This window comes from Triticum aestivum, chromosome 6D (genome assembly GCF_018294505.1).
Source record: "Triticum aestivum cultivar Chinese Spring chromosome 6D, IWGSC CS RefSeq v2.1, whole genome shotgun sequence".
In the NCBI taxonomy this organism is placed as follows: domain Eukaryota; kingdom Viridiplantae; phylum Streptophyta; class Magnoliopsida; order Poales; family Poaceae; genus Triticum; species Triticum aestivum.
Genome location: NC_057811.1, coordinates 494,879,327 through 494,892,230, shown reverse-complemented (window position 1 = coordinate 494,892,230; position 12,904 = coordinate 494,879,327). Strand labels below are relative to the sequence as shown.

Sequence of the window (12,904 nt, the reverse complement as noted above, 5' to 3'; positions counted from 1 at the left end):
GACTGTTCATTTGATTTCCCCTATAGATATGCACTGCGCCCATGTAATGACTTAGTTCCTGCCTCCCACCATGCAGAGGATTTTGGTAGGTGGTCCTTTTTGCTCGTGTGTTCTAGTATCATAAATACTTCTAGCTCGACAATGCTCCAAGTATTGCATAATCTCCTAGATCTATAAGGCTATGGTATTTTTGTTTGCCGGTCTTTATGCTTGCATAATTCATCTTTGTACGAGTCTTGATATAGTTTAGCTATCTATCAATTTTGAGACTCCCTTTTTTGTTTTAGTATTATCTAATTCTATGAAAGAGAATGCAATAAGCATAGAAAGCAAATAGGCTATCATATCACTATTGATATTCTCATTTTTATTTCTTAATGTTCCCTTTCTTTGAAGCTACAATCATTTGACTTTGCACCTATTTTGAGCTACATCATTGATGGTATTTCTTGGATCGGTGAAGGTAATGTTGTCGTGGCATCATTGATTTCAGTGGCGGCGGATTCTAAAGCGTGTGCGTGTTGAGGGTCTGCTAGACCAGTTGGTGCTCTCGGCTCGCCGTGGGGCAACCTGGTGAGGCCACCAGATTAGATGGTGTGCGTGGATGCGCCAGGGCACTTCATCCGACTTGTAGTGTAGCGATTGTGGTCGTCAGGAAGGTGGCTTTGGATTGATGCATGTATCTGTTTTGTGAGACTCCGTTGAATAATTTAATAAAGATGGTTGGGTGCATCGTTTGATGCAGAGGCCGGGGGTAATCCTCCTTTTCGAACCACAATGTATCTGTTTGGATTTACCATGATGTCAATCATTTGCACACATTTTTTCCATCGGACGACGATGATAGGTGAAGATCCACCAGCTTATACTAAGTCAAGGTTTACATGCTCGCATGACTGGGAGGCTCTCACTGATAAGGATATCAATCAAACATACGTCAAGGTAAAATTACTTCACATATGTTTTACCTTGACGTACAATATAGGCTTATGTGTGTTTAGGTTTGACAACAGCAAGTTTTATTCTTTAAAACTACACATCCATACAGGTCCTTTGCTATGAAAAACTCTGCAAATGATTGGCAGAGTTGGACAACTCTGCTTCTCCAAGTCAGACATTTCCTTGCTATCTGAGCTAAGACCGAGCTTGGATCTTGTTAGACAAGCCATGGCGTCCCTTCCTCCTGGATTCCAGTTCCACTTCTCAACAGTTGCTTTCTGAGAAAATGGGTCCCAAGCAATCACCAACCAATTTAATTAGCTTCTCAACAGTTGCTTTCTGGAGTAGCTGGTAGTTGATATAAACTAATGGCCAATAATTGAGCAGTTTTCTGCAGCTTGGTTGTTGACTATTCTCTCCCTCACTTCCAAGGGAAGGGATCCCTTCCCAATCACAATCTCCCACAATCATTTTCCTCTTCTGCTTCTTCTTCTTCCTCTTCTTCTTCTTCTTCTTCTTCTGCATCCACAATATCTCTTTCTGTGTCAAAATAGTCTATTGGAGGAAGTTTTCTTTTCCTTGTGACAAAACCAAACCTTTATACTTGTTCTGAAACAAGTTCCGGAGAAGGGCTCTTCCCTTCCACCATAAAAGAAGAGACACACAGTAAGCACTTTCTTTCTTGCAACTTTATCTGTTGTAGCGTTATCTTTTATCTATTCAGTTTCAAACCTCTTAACAATTAGCGGACATATTTCCACAACTCCAATCCGCTATAGCTCAAGTTACAGTACATCATCCATATAGAGCGTGATATATATATTCTACTTCGTCTTATGCTAGCAGCCTTTGATGAATTTCTTAGTCTCTTGATACTCAATATGCTTCTGCCCAAAAACTGATAAAAACTTCTCAAGATTTCCCATCGTCGTCTAACATCGGTGTCCTATCTGAATGAAGAAACAAGACTCAAACAGGATCTTCTCGTGGCCATGTTTTCATTTGTGTGGTTAGGTCTCCTGGAGGAACATACATACCAAGATTAGTTCTCCTGGAGGAACATATATACCAAGATTGTTTTGTTTACCTGCAATTATTATACAAGAGACACAGTAAGCACTTTCTTGCGAACTTATCTGTTATTACAACAAGTGTTATCTCCACAATCAAACATATTTCCACAACAACTTTCTGATGCAGTCATATACTCCCCCCGTCCGGAATTACTGGATGTAGCAATTCCGGACGGAGGGAGTATATAATACGCCTTCCATATAGAAAAGTTCTTCATAGGGATCTGTTAGCATATACAATCACGTAAGACATATTGGGTTACAAGTAGTATAGCAGTGTAAACTTGCACAAGTTCAAACATAATGACACAAGATTTATGAGTATTCAACATCTCAAAGCTCGCGCTTCATCTGCCATTGCATGCAGTCTATGCTTTTCATAAACGTAACTGATTGGTGTTTTTTCTTGCCATATAAGTACATCACTGAGACACAACAATTGTCTGTCTTGCAGTACTGATTCTTCGAACAAGTGCCAAAAATGCCAATCGTCCCGCCAGCGCTTGGTCCTTTGCTCGGAAATACTGTCAACACGGTCATAAGTCCATTCTATACGCTCTTCTCCACAAATGCCACGTATTGCTTCACCGCTCGCACAAACGTGAGGAATCACAAGACTGAAACTGAGACTTTGAAAGGCAACTTACATAGTATCAAACAGAGAATTACAGATGGCGAAAGGAATGGCCTGATACCAACGGAAGAAGCAAAGGATTGGGTGCGAAGGGCGGAGCAAGCCATATCTGAAGAAGCGGCAAACCGCGAGTCTTTTGATCAGAGGTGCAGAATCTTTGGGTGCTCCATGAATTGCTGGGGAAACTATAAAACCAGCAAGGAAGCAGCTGAGAAGGTGCATGCTGTGAGAACATATATCAGTAGCACACCTCAACCCAATAATATCACACGCATACCACCTCCGCCTCCTGTTGTAGATTTGTCCACCCACTCTGCTCAACTTCCGCCAAGCAGAGAGGATACTCTCAACAATGCTCTCAGGTGCATTACGGCAGTGGGAGCCATTGGAATATGGGGTCCAGATAGAGATGAGAAAACACATCTTCTCAAGAAGATCAACGATTCATTTCTTGAGGAATGCCCCTTTGATTTTGTCATCTTTGTTACAGCCTCCAGTGAGGTCTCGGTACAAGCTCAAATCGTAAGCAGGCTCCGTACAGACGCGGTTCCTGATGTGGCAACTCAAGCTACCAGGATATCTGAACTGCTCAGCAAAAAAAAATTTCTGCTGTTGGTGGATGACCTTCGTGTGCAGCTAGACCTTCAAGCAGCTGGCATTCCATATCCTCTTGGAGATGTGCAAGTTGTGGAAGCCGGGCAAGTTTCTCGCTGGGTGCAGAGGAAAGTGGTAGTCACATCAATATCACAATCCATATGTCATCTGATGGATGTAGAAAGGGATATACATGTGCCTGATTTGGGAGAGGATGAAGCACGCCAGTTGTTTGCAAAAGAATTTGGTGCGCAGGATATTTATTCTGATCCTGTCATCGGGGCTCTTGCAGAGCAACTTGTAAGAGAACTAAAAAGCCTGCCATCAGATTTGATACGTTATGGGAAGGTAATGCAAGGAATAAGAGATGTAAGGCGGTGGCAAGATGCAATTGATGCCGTAAGGAAAGCAAACCTTCGAAGGGACGGCGACCCATTAAATTTGGTAAGTATTTATATCAACGCTCATTTTTCATATTGTCGTTTTGAATATTTATTAATTTATGTGTGTTATTTGTCCTTGAAGGCGGAAAAGATTGTGAGAAATCTCAAGAATGCGACAGAAGACCTGAATGCCAAGGGGAAGGATGTCCACCGGGAGATCGCGGATGCTGAGCTACAACATAATAAAACACCAACGAATGAGGCGAAAAGATGGCTGCAAAAAGTGTATAACATCATTCATGATGTACAAGTGATGTCTCACGGTTCCAGGCAGTTGAAGATGGATGTTACCATGGAGGCATCTGAGAAGCTTCGTGAGGTTCAAGAATGTCTCAGTACTTGTCCCAGTACTATTGTTGTTGAGTCAATGCCACCTCCTGTACAAGAGATGCCTGGTCCATCTATGTCAGCTGAGAACCTTAACCTTCAAGATGCGCTCCACTTCATTAAGGATGAACCCACAGTGGGAATGATTGGAATTTGGGGTCCAGGTGGAGTGGGGAAAACACATCTTCTCAAAAACATCAATAATTCATTTGGAGAGGGCATGGACTTTAATTTTGTTCTCTTTGTAACTGCCTCCAAAGAGTGCTCGGTGGAAAAGGTCCAGTCGCAAATCATAGAAAGGTTCAAGCTGCCAAGCAGTGGTTCTAAAAGTCGTACCATATATGAGTACATGAAGACGAAAAGCTTTCTTGTACTATTGGATGACCTATGGGATGAAATTGATCTAGAAGATGTTGGAATACCATATCCCCTTGGAAGTGTAAACAAACTCAGTAGAAAAGTGGTGCTAACAACAAGATTAAGAAAAGTTTGCGGCCAAATGAAGGTGAAGAAAGAGTTAAAAGTCGCATATCTGCAGGAGCATGAGGCATGGCAGCTATTTGAAGAAAATATTGATGCCGAAACTCTTTCTAGTCCCCATATTGAAGATCTTGCTAGAGAACTTATGAAGGAACTGAAAGGCTTGCCATTAGCTTTGATAACTATTGGAAAGGCAATGTATCAGAAAGATGAGTATCAATGGGAAACTGCCATCCAATATATGAAAAAATCATGCTGCACTGAGGACAAAGATCCAATAGAACTGGGTATGGAAACTAATGTTTTCAGGCAGCTGAAGTTTAGTTATGAGAAATTAAGAAACGACACATTAAGATATTGTTTTTTGACTTGTGTACTGTGGCCAGAGGATGCGAAGATTCGCAAAGTTGACCTTGCTCAATGTTGGATGGGCTTAGGTCTAGTGAATGAGCATGACATAGAATATTCCTTCAGGAAATCATATAGTTTGATAGCTGACCTTACAGCTGCATGTTTGCTAGAGAGCAGCGATGTTCGCCCAGGATCTTCCTTTGAAAATTCACATGGTTCTGTTAAAGTGCATGATGTGATTCGTGATATGGCTTTATGGATTTCTTGTGACTATGGTGAGAACAATGACAAATGGATTGTGGCGGCACCAGGTGGCAGAGACAAAAGAATCATTATCCTTTCAAACAAAGCTGAGTGCATCTCCTTGAGTTTCAACAGAATTCCTATCAGGTTTAATCTTGATCCATTAAAATTGAGGATCTTGTGCCTTCGGAACAACGAATTGGATGAAAGCATTGTTGAAGAAATTAAGAATTGCACTTCACTGACATATCTGGATTTGAGCAGAAACAACCTCAAGAGGATACCGGAAGAATTATGTTCCTTGGTAAACCTGGAATACCTTGATTTGTCAGAAAATGTATTTGGGGAAAGTGGAGTGCCTCAATCCTTTGGAAAGCTTATCAACCTCAAGTTCTTGTACCTAAAGTCTGGTAGTGGTTACGTGAGAATACCAAGTGGGGTCATTTCTAGACTTAAAGCATTGCAGGTAATAGACTTGAGGAGTCTCTTAAGAAAATGTACCCTATTCCTATTCCGGGAGTTGGGCACCCTACCTCAGTTGAAAGCGCTTGGTATTCTGGTAAGAGATTTAGCTCAGTTGGAGTCACTAGAAGCAGCAAACCTCCCTGTTAGATATTTGGCTCTAAATGATGTAAGTGCACTCACTCGTATTTTATCAACCGACTTTGCACAAAGGACCTTGTATGAACTGGATATCAATTTAGAAAGATATTTTCTTGAACAAGATATCAACGAAGAAATCGACACTCGAGAAATAACAGTAGAACATGATACGGAACAACCAAACAACCGTTTTGGTGCTCTCAACAACCTCCATTTAACTATGACGAGATCCTTGAGAGAGATAAAGTGGATGGGAGCAACTCCAGCATTTATATTCCCAAGGCTCGCTTATTTGGAATTGATTATGTGCCAACATCTATTGCACCTCTCTTGGGTTATGCATTTGCCTCGCCTTGAACAACTTCATATAGTTTCCTGTGATGGCATGGTGCAAGCATTTATGAGGTGCCATGGTGACAAATTGTGCAACGGACAGGACAAGACAAAAACATTTCCTCGCCTCAAGCTTCTCTTTCTTATTTATAACGAATCGTTGGAAACTATTGGGGACAATGGTATGGAATTCCCATCCCTAGAGCGACTTGAGCTTGAAGGTAGTCTCGCATTGAAGAGGCTTCCTTTCCAGTCGGACAGTGTGCCGCCAAAGTTGAAGGAGCTACGGTTTGATGATGCTCGATGCTGGGAGAGACTGGAATGCGAAGAAGGTGTCAAAACTATCCTGCAACCCTATCTTAAATTTGGCAGACGACATCAGGGTTAAAAATTTCAACGAAATTTGGGCGAAGCTGATTTGTATGATTAGTAGTTAGTCCATTAATTACATGATGTATGTAATAGATGTTGCTTTCTCCTGGCATGGACACTCATGGTCTCATGTTAAGACACAAGTAGCAAACATTGTACGTAGGAAATATTCAAATTATTGCAGCCAGGATGTGCAACTGTACATGCCTTCCTTTGCTTTCGGCGGAGCACCCCTCTTGTTTCAATTAAGTCTTATAAAACTTGTTGCTGCAGCCAGAGCTGACGAGATTTATTTTTTAAGGGACGAGAGACGAGATGAAATGGGGAGTAGATCGATGCGATCCAGTGTTGCTCATTAACTGCCCTGTTGTTTTCTAAGCATCACTAGGTGAATGCCCATGCGTTGCACAGGGGCACACATATTCTAGTTGCTCGTTACTATTCATGTCGAACATACATCTTCAAGTTCTAATGCACTTCAGGTGACATTTTCAACCTTTTTTACTGCCAAATCAGTTTTCTTCTTATTCTTGTTCTTCCTCCCTGTTGTCTCCGCCTACAAATCCATGCTCACCACCTCCATCGATACAGCTTGTTCTTTGAGTCACAAATACTATTCTTCAAAATAAACCAAAAGGCCAATTATACCCAGCATGTAAGGAAAAGGGATATTTGGGTTTGTCTAAATATCACATGTATATTGCGAAAAAGTTCATCAACTAAGCATCTCATATCACATGTCTATCTAGTTCCTGTAGAGAAGAACACAATCTATCATTTTAGCTTTCATCCAAGATATCAACATTATTCATTTACTGCAAATATATTATTACACACAATAATTTAATTTGAGGAAAAAAAGATAATTTTGAACGGACATTAAAGCATGTGTTTTACTCGCTTTTCAGCATAGGGAGTAAAGAATAACACAATTAGTCCATGATGATGAAACAGTCAAAAGTATTTGCTCTATTATATGACATGCAGCCGGTAGAAGTAAACTCCAGATTAACATCACCTCCGTTGCCTTTGAGCCACCGGAAAAGAAGGCCCAAAAAACGGATGGACCTAAGGAGCCAATCTCAGGCTAGCTAATCTGCTGATCATTTGCTTATGATACTACTCGAACAGGGAGCATTTGTATACATAAATGAGAGCTGTAACTCAGTGGAGGAGCTAGAAACAAAAAGCTGAGCGGGCCAAGCTAAAGTACAACACAAATTCTGAACCATTTATTTATAATTTTATATACTACTCCCTATGTAAACTAATATAAGATGTTTTAGATGATTTAAGACGTCTTATATTAGTTTATAGAGGTAGTAGTAGACATAATAAGTACTCAGTACATTATTGAATAACCAGCCTTCTCATGGCTGATAGCTATGTACACTAAACTGTAAACACAATTGAGTGAACTATTTATGCTAACAATTGAAAACTTTTGTTAAACAATTGTGCCTTTGCATAGTCTACAAACAACAAGACCACCGAACAAGATCTTCCACAATTTATTTATGGTAATACAGACAAATAGACAATAACCTAAGTAAAATTTAGGGAAAGAAGTTGGGAATGAATCAAAGAAAATTACATGTGGACGGGCTCAGATTCAGTAAAGGAACTGTGTTGCGGGCTTGCCGCGTTGTGTAGCTTGCAAATGATGCAAGGAACATTGGAGAGAATCAAATTCAGATAAGGAAGGAAACTGTGTTGCTGGCTTGCTGCCGCTAGCTAGCTGTGTGCGCTTGCGCTCCACGGAACAGAAATGTCAAGCACAATTGTCAGCTGGAAAGGGCGAGATTGCTCGGAAATTCAAATGGCATCAGCAACACCTACTCCCAAGTTGTCGTAGAATTGTCACGGCAGATGTCCTAGTGTGAGGACTTAGTCGTGAGGCCAATGCATCTATGTGGTAGCTTGAGAGGGGTTCATTTGGACGAGAGACGCGAGGCGGATCAACACACAAAACAAGGATTTAGACAGCTTCGGGCCCCAGGAAACATCATCCGGTAATAGCCCTACATGCTGTTTGTGGCTAGGTCTCATTATGCTCATGAGGGAGACGCCGCATAACCGGCTCTCCTCTAGTTGTGTCTAGCCTTGGAGATTATTTTCTGCTTCTCTCCCTCTTTGGGGAGTGTCGTGGAATTGTCACGGCAGATGTCTTCATGAAAAGGACTTAGTCGTGGAGCCATCGCAACCAGGAAGCTTAAAGGGGTTAAATCGGGACAAAGGACACGAGGATTATACTGGTTCGGCCCCTTACGGTGAAGGTAAAAGCCTACGATCCAGTTTGGAGTGGGATTGCTTATGTCTCGATAACCAGGGAGCGAATCGCTTGACCTAGCTCTCGATCTGATGTTACCTACCTTGAACCGCCGCTGGGTCGTCCCTTTATATACAGAGGTTAACGCCCAGCGGCTCTCAGAGTCCCGGCCGGCTCATAAACAGTGTCCGGCTCGGTCTCTTAACTATTCTTGCCTTATAATACAAGTCACGCACTTATGGTGGTTTATCACTACGGGCCTTAAGTCGCCTCTAGGCTTTGGGCCCTTAACTGACCCGCCATCTTCAACCTTGGTCTTGGGCTTCGAGAATGCTAGTAGGTATAATCCGGCCCCTACTGGGCGGGTCATACCAGTAGTTATTGAAGGAAATATGCCCTAGAGGCAATAATAAAGTTATTATTTATTTCCTTATATCATGATAAATGTTTATTATTCATGCTAGAATTGTATTAACTGGAAACTTCATACATGTGTGAATACATAGACAAACAGAGTGTCACTAGTATGCCTCTACTTGACTAGCTCGTTGATCAAAGATGGTTATGTTTCCTAGCCATAGACATGAGTTGTCATTTGATTAACGGGATCACATCATTAGGAGAATGATGTGATTGACTTGACCCATTCCGTTAGCTTAGCACTCGATCGTTTAGTATGTTGCTATTGCTTTCTTCATGACTTATACATGTTCCTATGACTATGAGATTATGCAACTCCCGTTTACCGGAGGAACACTTTGTGTGCTACCAAACGTCACAACGTAACTGGGTGATTATAAAGGTGCTCTACAGGTGCTTCCAAAGGTACTTGTTGGGTTGGCGTATTTCGAGATTAGGATTTGTCACTCCGATTGTCGGAGAGGTATCTCTAGGCCCACTCAGTAATGCACATCACTATAAGCCTTGCAAGCATTGTAACTAATGAGTTAGTTGCAGGATGATGTATTACGGAACGAGTAAAGAGACTTGCCGGTAACGAGATTGAACTAGGTATTAAGATACCGACGATCGAATCTCGGGCAAGTAACATACCGATGACAAAGGGAACAACGTATGTTGTTATGCGGTCTGACCGATAAAGATCTTCGTAGAATATGTGGGAGCCAATATGAGCATCCAAGTTCCGCTATTGGTTATTGACCGGAGAGGTGTCTCGGTCATGTCTACATAGTTCTCGAACCCGTAGGGTCCGCACGCTTAACGTTACGATGACGGTTATATTATGAGTTTATGTGTTTTGATATACCGAAGGAGTTCGGAGTCCCGGATGAGATCGGGGACATGACGAGGAGTCTCGAAATGGCCGAGACGTAAAGATTGATATATTGGACGACTATATTCGGACTTCGGAAAGGTTCCGAGTGATTCGGGTATTTTTTGGAGTATCGGAGAGTTACGGGAATTCGTATTGGGCCTTAATGGGCTATACGGGAAAGGAGAGAAAGGCCCCAAAGGGTGGCCGCACCCCTCCCCATGGACTAGTCCGAATTGGACTAGGGAGGGGGGGCGCCCCCTTCCTTCTTTCTCCTTCTCCCTTCCCTTCTCCTATTCCAACAAGGAAAGGAGGAGTCCTACTCCCGGTGGGAGTAGGACTCCCCCCTTGGCGCGCCCTCCTCCTTGGCCCGCGGCCTCCCCCTTGCTCCTTTATATACGGGGGCAGGGGGCACCCCATAGACACAACAATTGATCATTGATCTCTTAGCCGTGTGCGGTGCCCCCCTCCACCATATTACACTTCGATAATATTGTAGCGGTGCTTAGGCGAAGCCCTGCGTCGGTAGAACATCATCATCGTCACCACGCCGTCGTGCTGACGAAACTCTCCCTCAACACTCGGCTGGATCGGAGTTCGAGGGACGTCATCGAGCTGAACGTGTGCTGAACTCGGAGGTGCCGTGCGTTCGGTACTTGATCGGTCAAATCGTGAAGACGTACGACTACATCAACCGCGTTGTGTTAACGCTTCCGCTTTCGGTCTACGAGGGTACGTGGACAACACTCTCCCCTCTCGTTGCTATGCATCACCATGATATTGCGTGTGCGTACGAATTTTTTTGAAATTACTACGTTCCCCAACAGTTATATCCCCAACATTAGGCCCCAGATTAATTTGGACTGGTTCATGTCAATCTTCAACGCTTTAAGAAAAAATCTTCGGTCCTTGTAAAATTTCCATAACCCGCCATGACATCATCCTCTGGTTTTGCTGTAAACCGCCATGACGTCATCTGTCATAAAAGCACACTTTGTTCAATGGATCTTTGTCTTGACGACCATCCCGAAAATCGAGGCGTCCTTGTAGCTGGATAACTTAATTTTTCGGTCTCCTTGTTTTTTGCGCCCACTTATTGGTTTTTCCCTTATAAATAGGCACGAGTGGTCTTTCTTCATTCTCCCCCTTTCCATCGTCTTCTTCCTTTCGCAACCCCACTGTCGCTCGAGCTCCGCCGCCGCCGCAGCGCACCTCATCTCCGTCGACCTCGGCCGCTGCATCGACCTGAATCTGTCCAGAGAACGGCGGTGCCCCTCCGCAGCAGACCTGCTGCTGTAAGTTTTCTCCTTCCCGCACCTTAGATCTGCATTAGGGTTTGCGGGTTCCTGTGTTCTTCGTAGTTCATCACAGCATCTTCATAGTTCTTCCTCTGCAGCTTCTTTTGATCCAAAAGTGATATGGAAACCATGCGGTAGCTGTTTCGTGTCCATTTTTGATACTAATAGATCCCTTTTTCTCGCAAAGAAACTTCATTAGAATGCATGAACTCCTCTGTACCATGTTTTTAGGTCTAGAAATTTTTCTTTTCTGAACGACCATTTGATCCAAAATAATAGCTGCAGCTTGTGAAACCTGTTTATGTAATACTTAGGCAAAAATCTAGACTTGTTAGATCGCTCTAGCCATGGCGACTCTTACCACCGGCTTAAAGAGACGATGCTCAATTGATAACTTTGAACACCTATGGCGGCTTAAATAACCTTGACATAATTATCCTTATACCATTAGGCCCCTTCATAAGCCGCCATTTTGAACATACCTGTAATACTTTTTCTGTCCGGCTTAAATTTGAACCGGGATTTTATTCTTTCTCATGCCTCCATCACAATGGCACCCAAGGCCCCCACTTCTTGCAACTGGGTTAAATCCATTGTCACAGACAGCACTCTTGATGATTATGTGAAGACCGGCTATCTGCCAAGGAAAGAAGTCATGTCTTATCGTGCTCCTAACCCGGAGGAGGAATTCCCTCAACCCAAAGAGGGGGAAGTTATTGTTTTCACAGATCATATGAACCGGGGTTTCTCTCCACCCGGCTCAAAATTCCTCAGATATGTGTTGCACGTTTTTGATCTTCGCCCACAAGACATCGGACCCAATTCCGTGTCTAACATTTGCAACTTCCAAGTATTCAGTGAAGTTTATCTTGGAGAAGAACCCAATATTTTACTCTTCAGAGAGTTATTCAATTTGAACCGCCAGAATGAATGCGCCAGCGGCTAGAGTTTAGAACTTGGTGGTGTCTCGATCCAGCGTCGCAGGGATGTAATCTTTCCTTATGCCGACCCGCCAAGTCATCCCAAAGACTGGAACCAGACGTGGTTTTACTGCGAAGATACCTCTCCGGCTGGTGAGAACCCTCTGCCCGGGTTTCGCGCAACACGTCTTGGGCCTAACCACCCGCTTCCAGACAAGATCACAGCCGCCGAACGCAAAACACTCGCCCCCACCTTAGCTAAGATCAAAGCTCTTCTGGGGAACGGGTTAACTGGCATTGATCTAGTCCGGGTCTGGCTCGCCTGGCGAGTTATTCCATTGAGCCGCCGCCCCGGCTTGATGTGCACCTACACAGGCAAGAAAGATGATCCTCTGCGGCACAGCCCTGATGACGTGCTTGAAGACGTTATCGATGAGATGACAAAGTCTCTTTTGAACGAGAGCTTGGCAGATTGCCGTAAGGTGGGTCTGGCCCCCTTCTGCGAAGCTAACCCGGCTCCAAAGGTAAACCGCCCATCTGAACAAAAGTACTTGAATCCTTCAATATTTTACCCATACTCAAGCCTCTGTTACTCTCTTAGGCGGGTGATAAATTCTGGAAGGTCAAATACGACCATGAAGCTGCAAAGAGAGCCAGGAAAACCAAGAAAGCCAATAAATAAAATGCTTCTATCTAAGTATTGGTTGGTAGGTTATGTAATAATTGTGATTAGATTGGTAGTGGTGGCATGG

At 43.3% G+C, this 12,904-nt stretch overlaps 1 protein-coding gene across 4 annotated transcripts; it reads left to right on the top strand.

The window, feature by feature from the left end:
* Nucleotides 1–1,356: 1,356 nt before the first annotated feature.
* On the top strand, nt 1,357–6,626 carry LOC123146387 (disease resistance protein UNI). Of its 4 annotated transcripts, none has more exons than XM_044566045.1 (4): nt 1,358–1,605; nt 1,900–2,051; nt 2,467–3,684; nt 3,766–6,626. In XM_044566045.1, the coding sequence occupies exons 3-4, from the start codon at nt 2,494–2,496 to the stop codon at nt 6,406–6,408; spliced, it is 3,834 nt and encodes a 1,277-aa protein (XP_044421980.1). In that variant the 5' UTR covers nt 1,358–1,605; nt 1,900–2,051; nt 2,467–2,493; the 3' UTR covers nt 6,409–6,626. The 4 variants fall into 4 exon arrangements, with proteins under 4 accessions (XP_044421982.1, XP_044421980.1, XP_044421983.1 ...); XM_044566048.1 differs by having other exon boundaries at nt 1,371–1,605; nt 1,954–2,051; XM_044566046.1 differs by having other exon boundaries at nt 1,371–1,605; nt 1,857–2,051.
* Nucleotides 6,627–12,904: the final 6,278 nt, after the last annotated feature.

Bases quoted from the DNA above. Each gene is read 5' to 3' on its own strand.
- LOC123146387 (XM_044566047.1), top strand. From the start codon at position 2,494: ATGCCAATCGTCCCGCCAGCGCTTGGTCCTTTGCTCGGAAATACTGTC. The intron at 3,685-3,765 runs GTAAGTATTTAT...TTGTCCTTGAAG, and splicing joins ACGGCGACCCATTAAATTTG to GCGGAAAAGATTGTGAGAAA.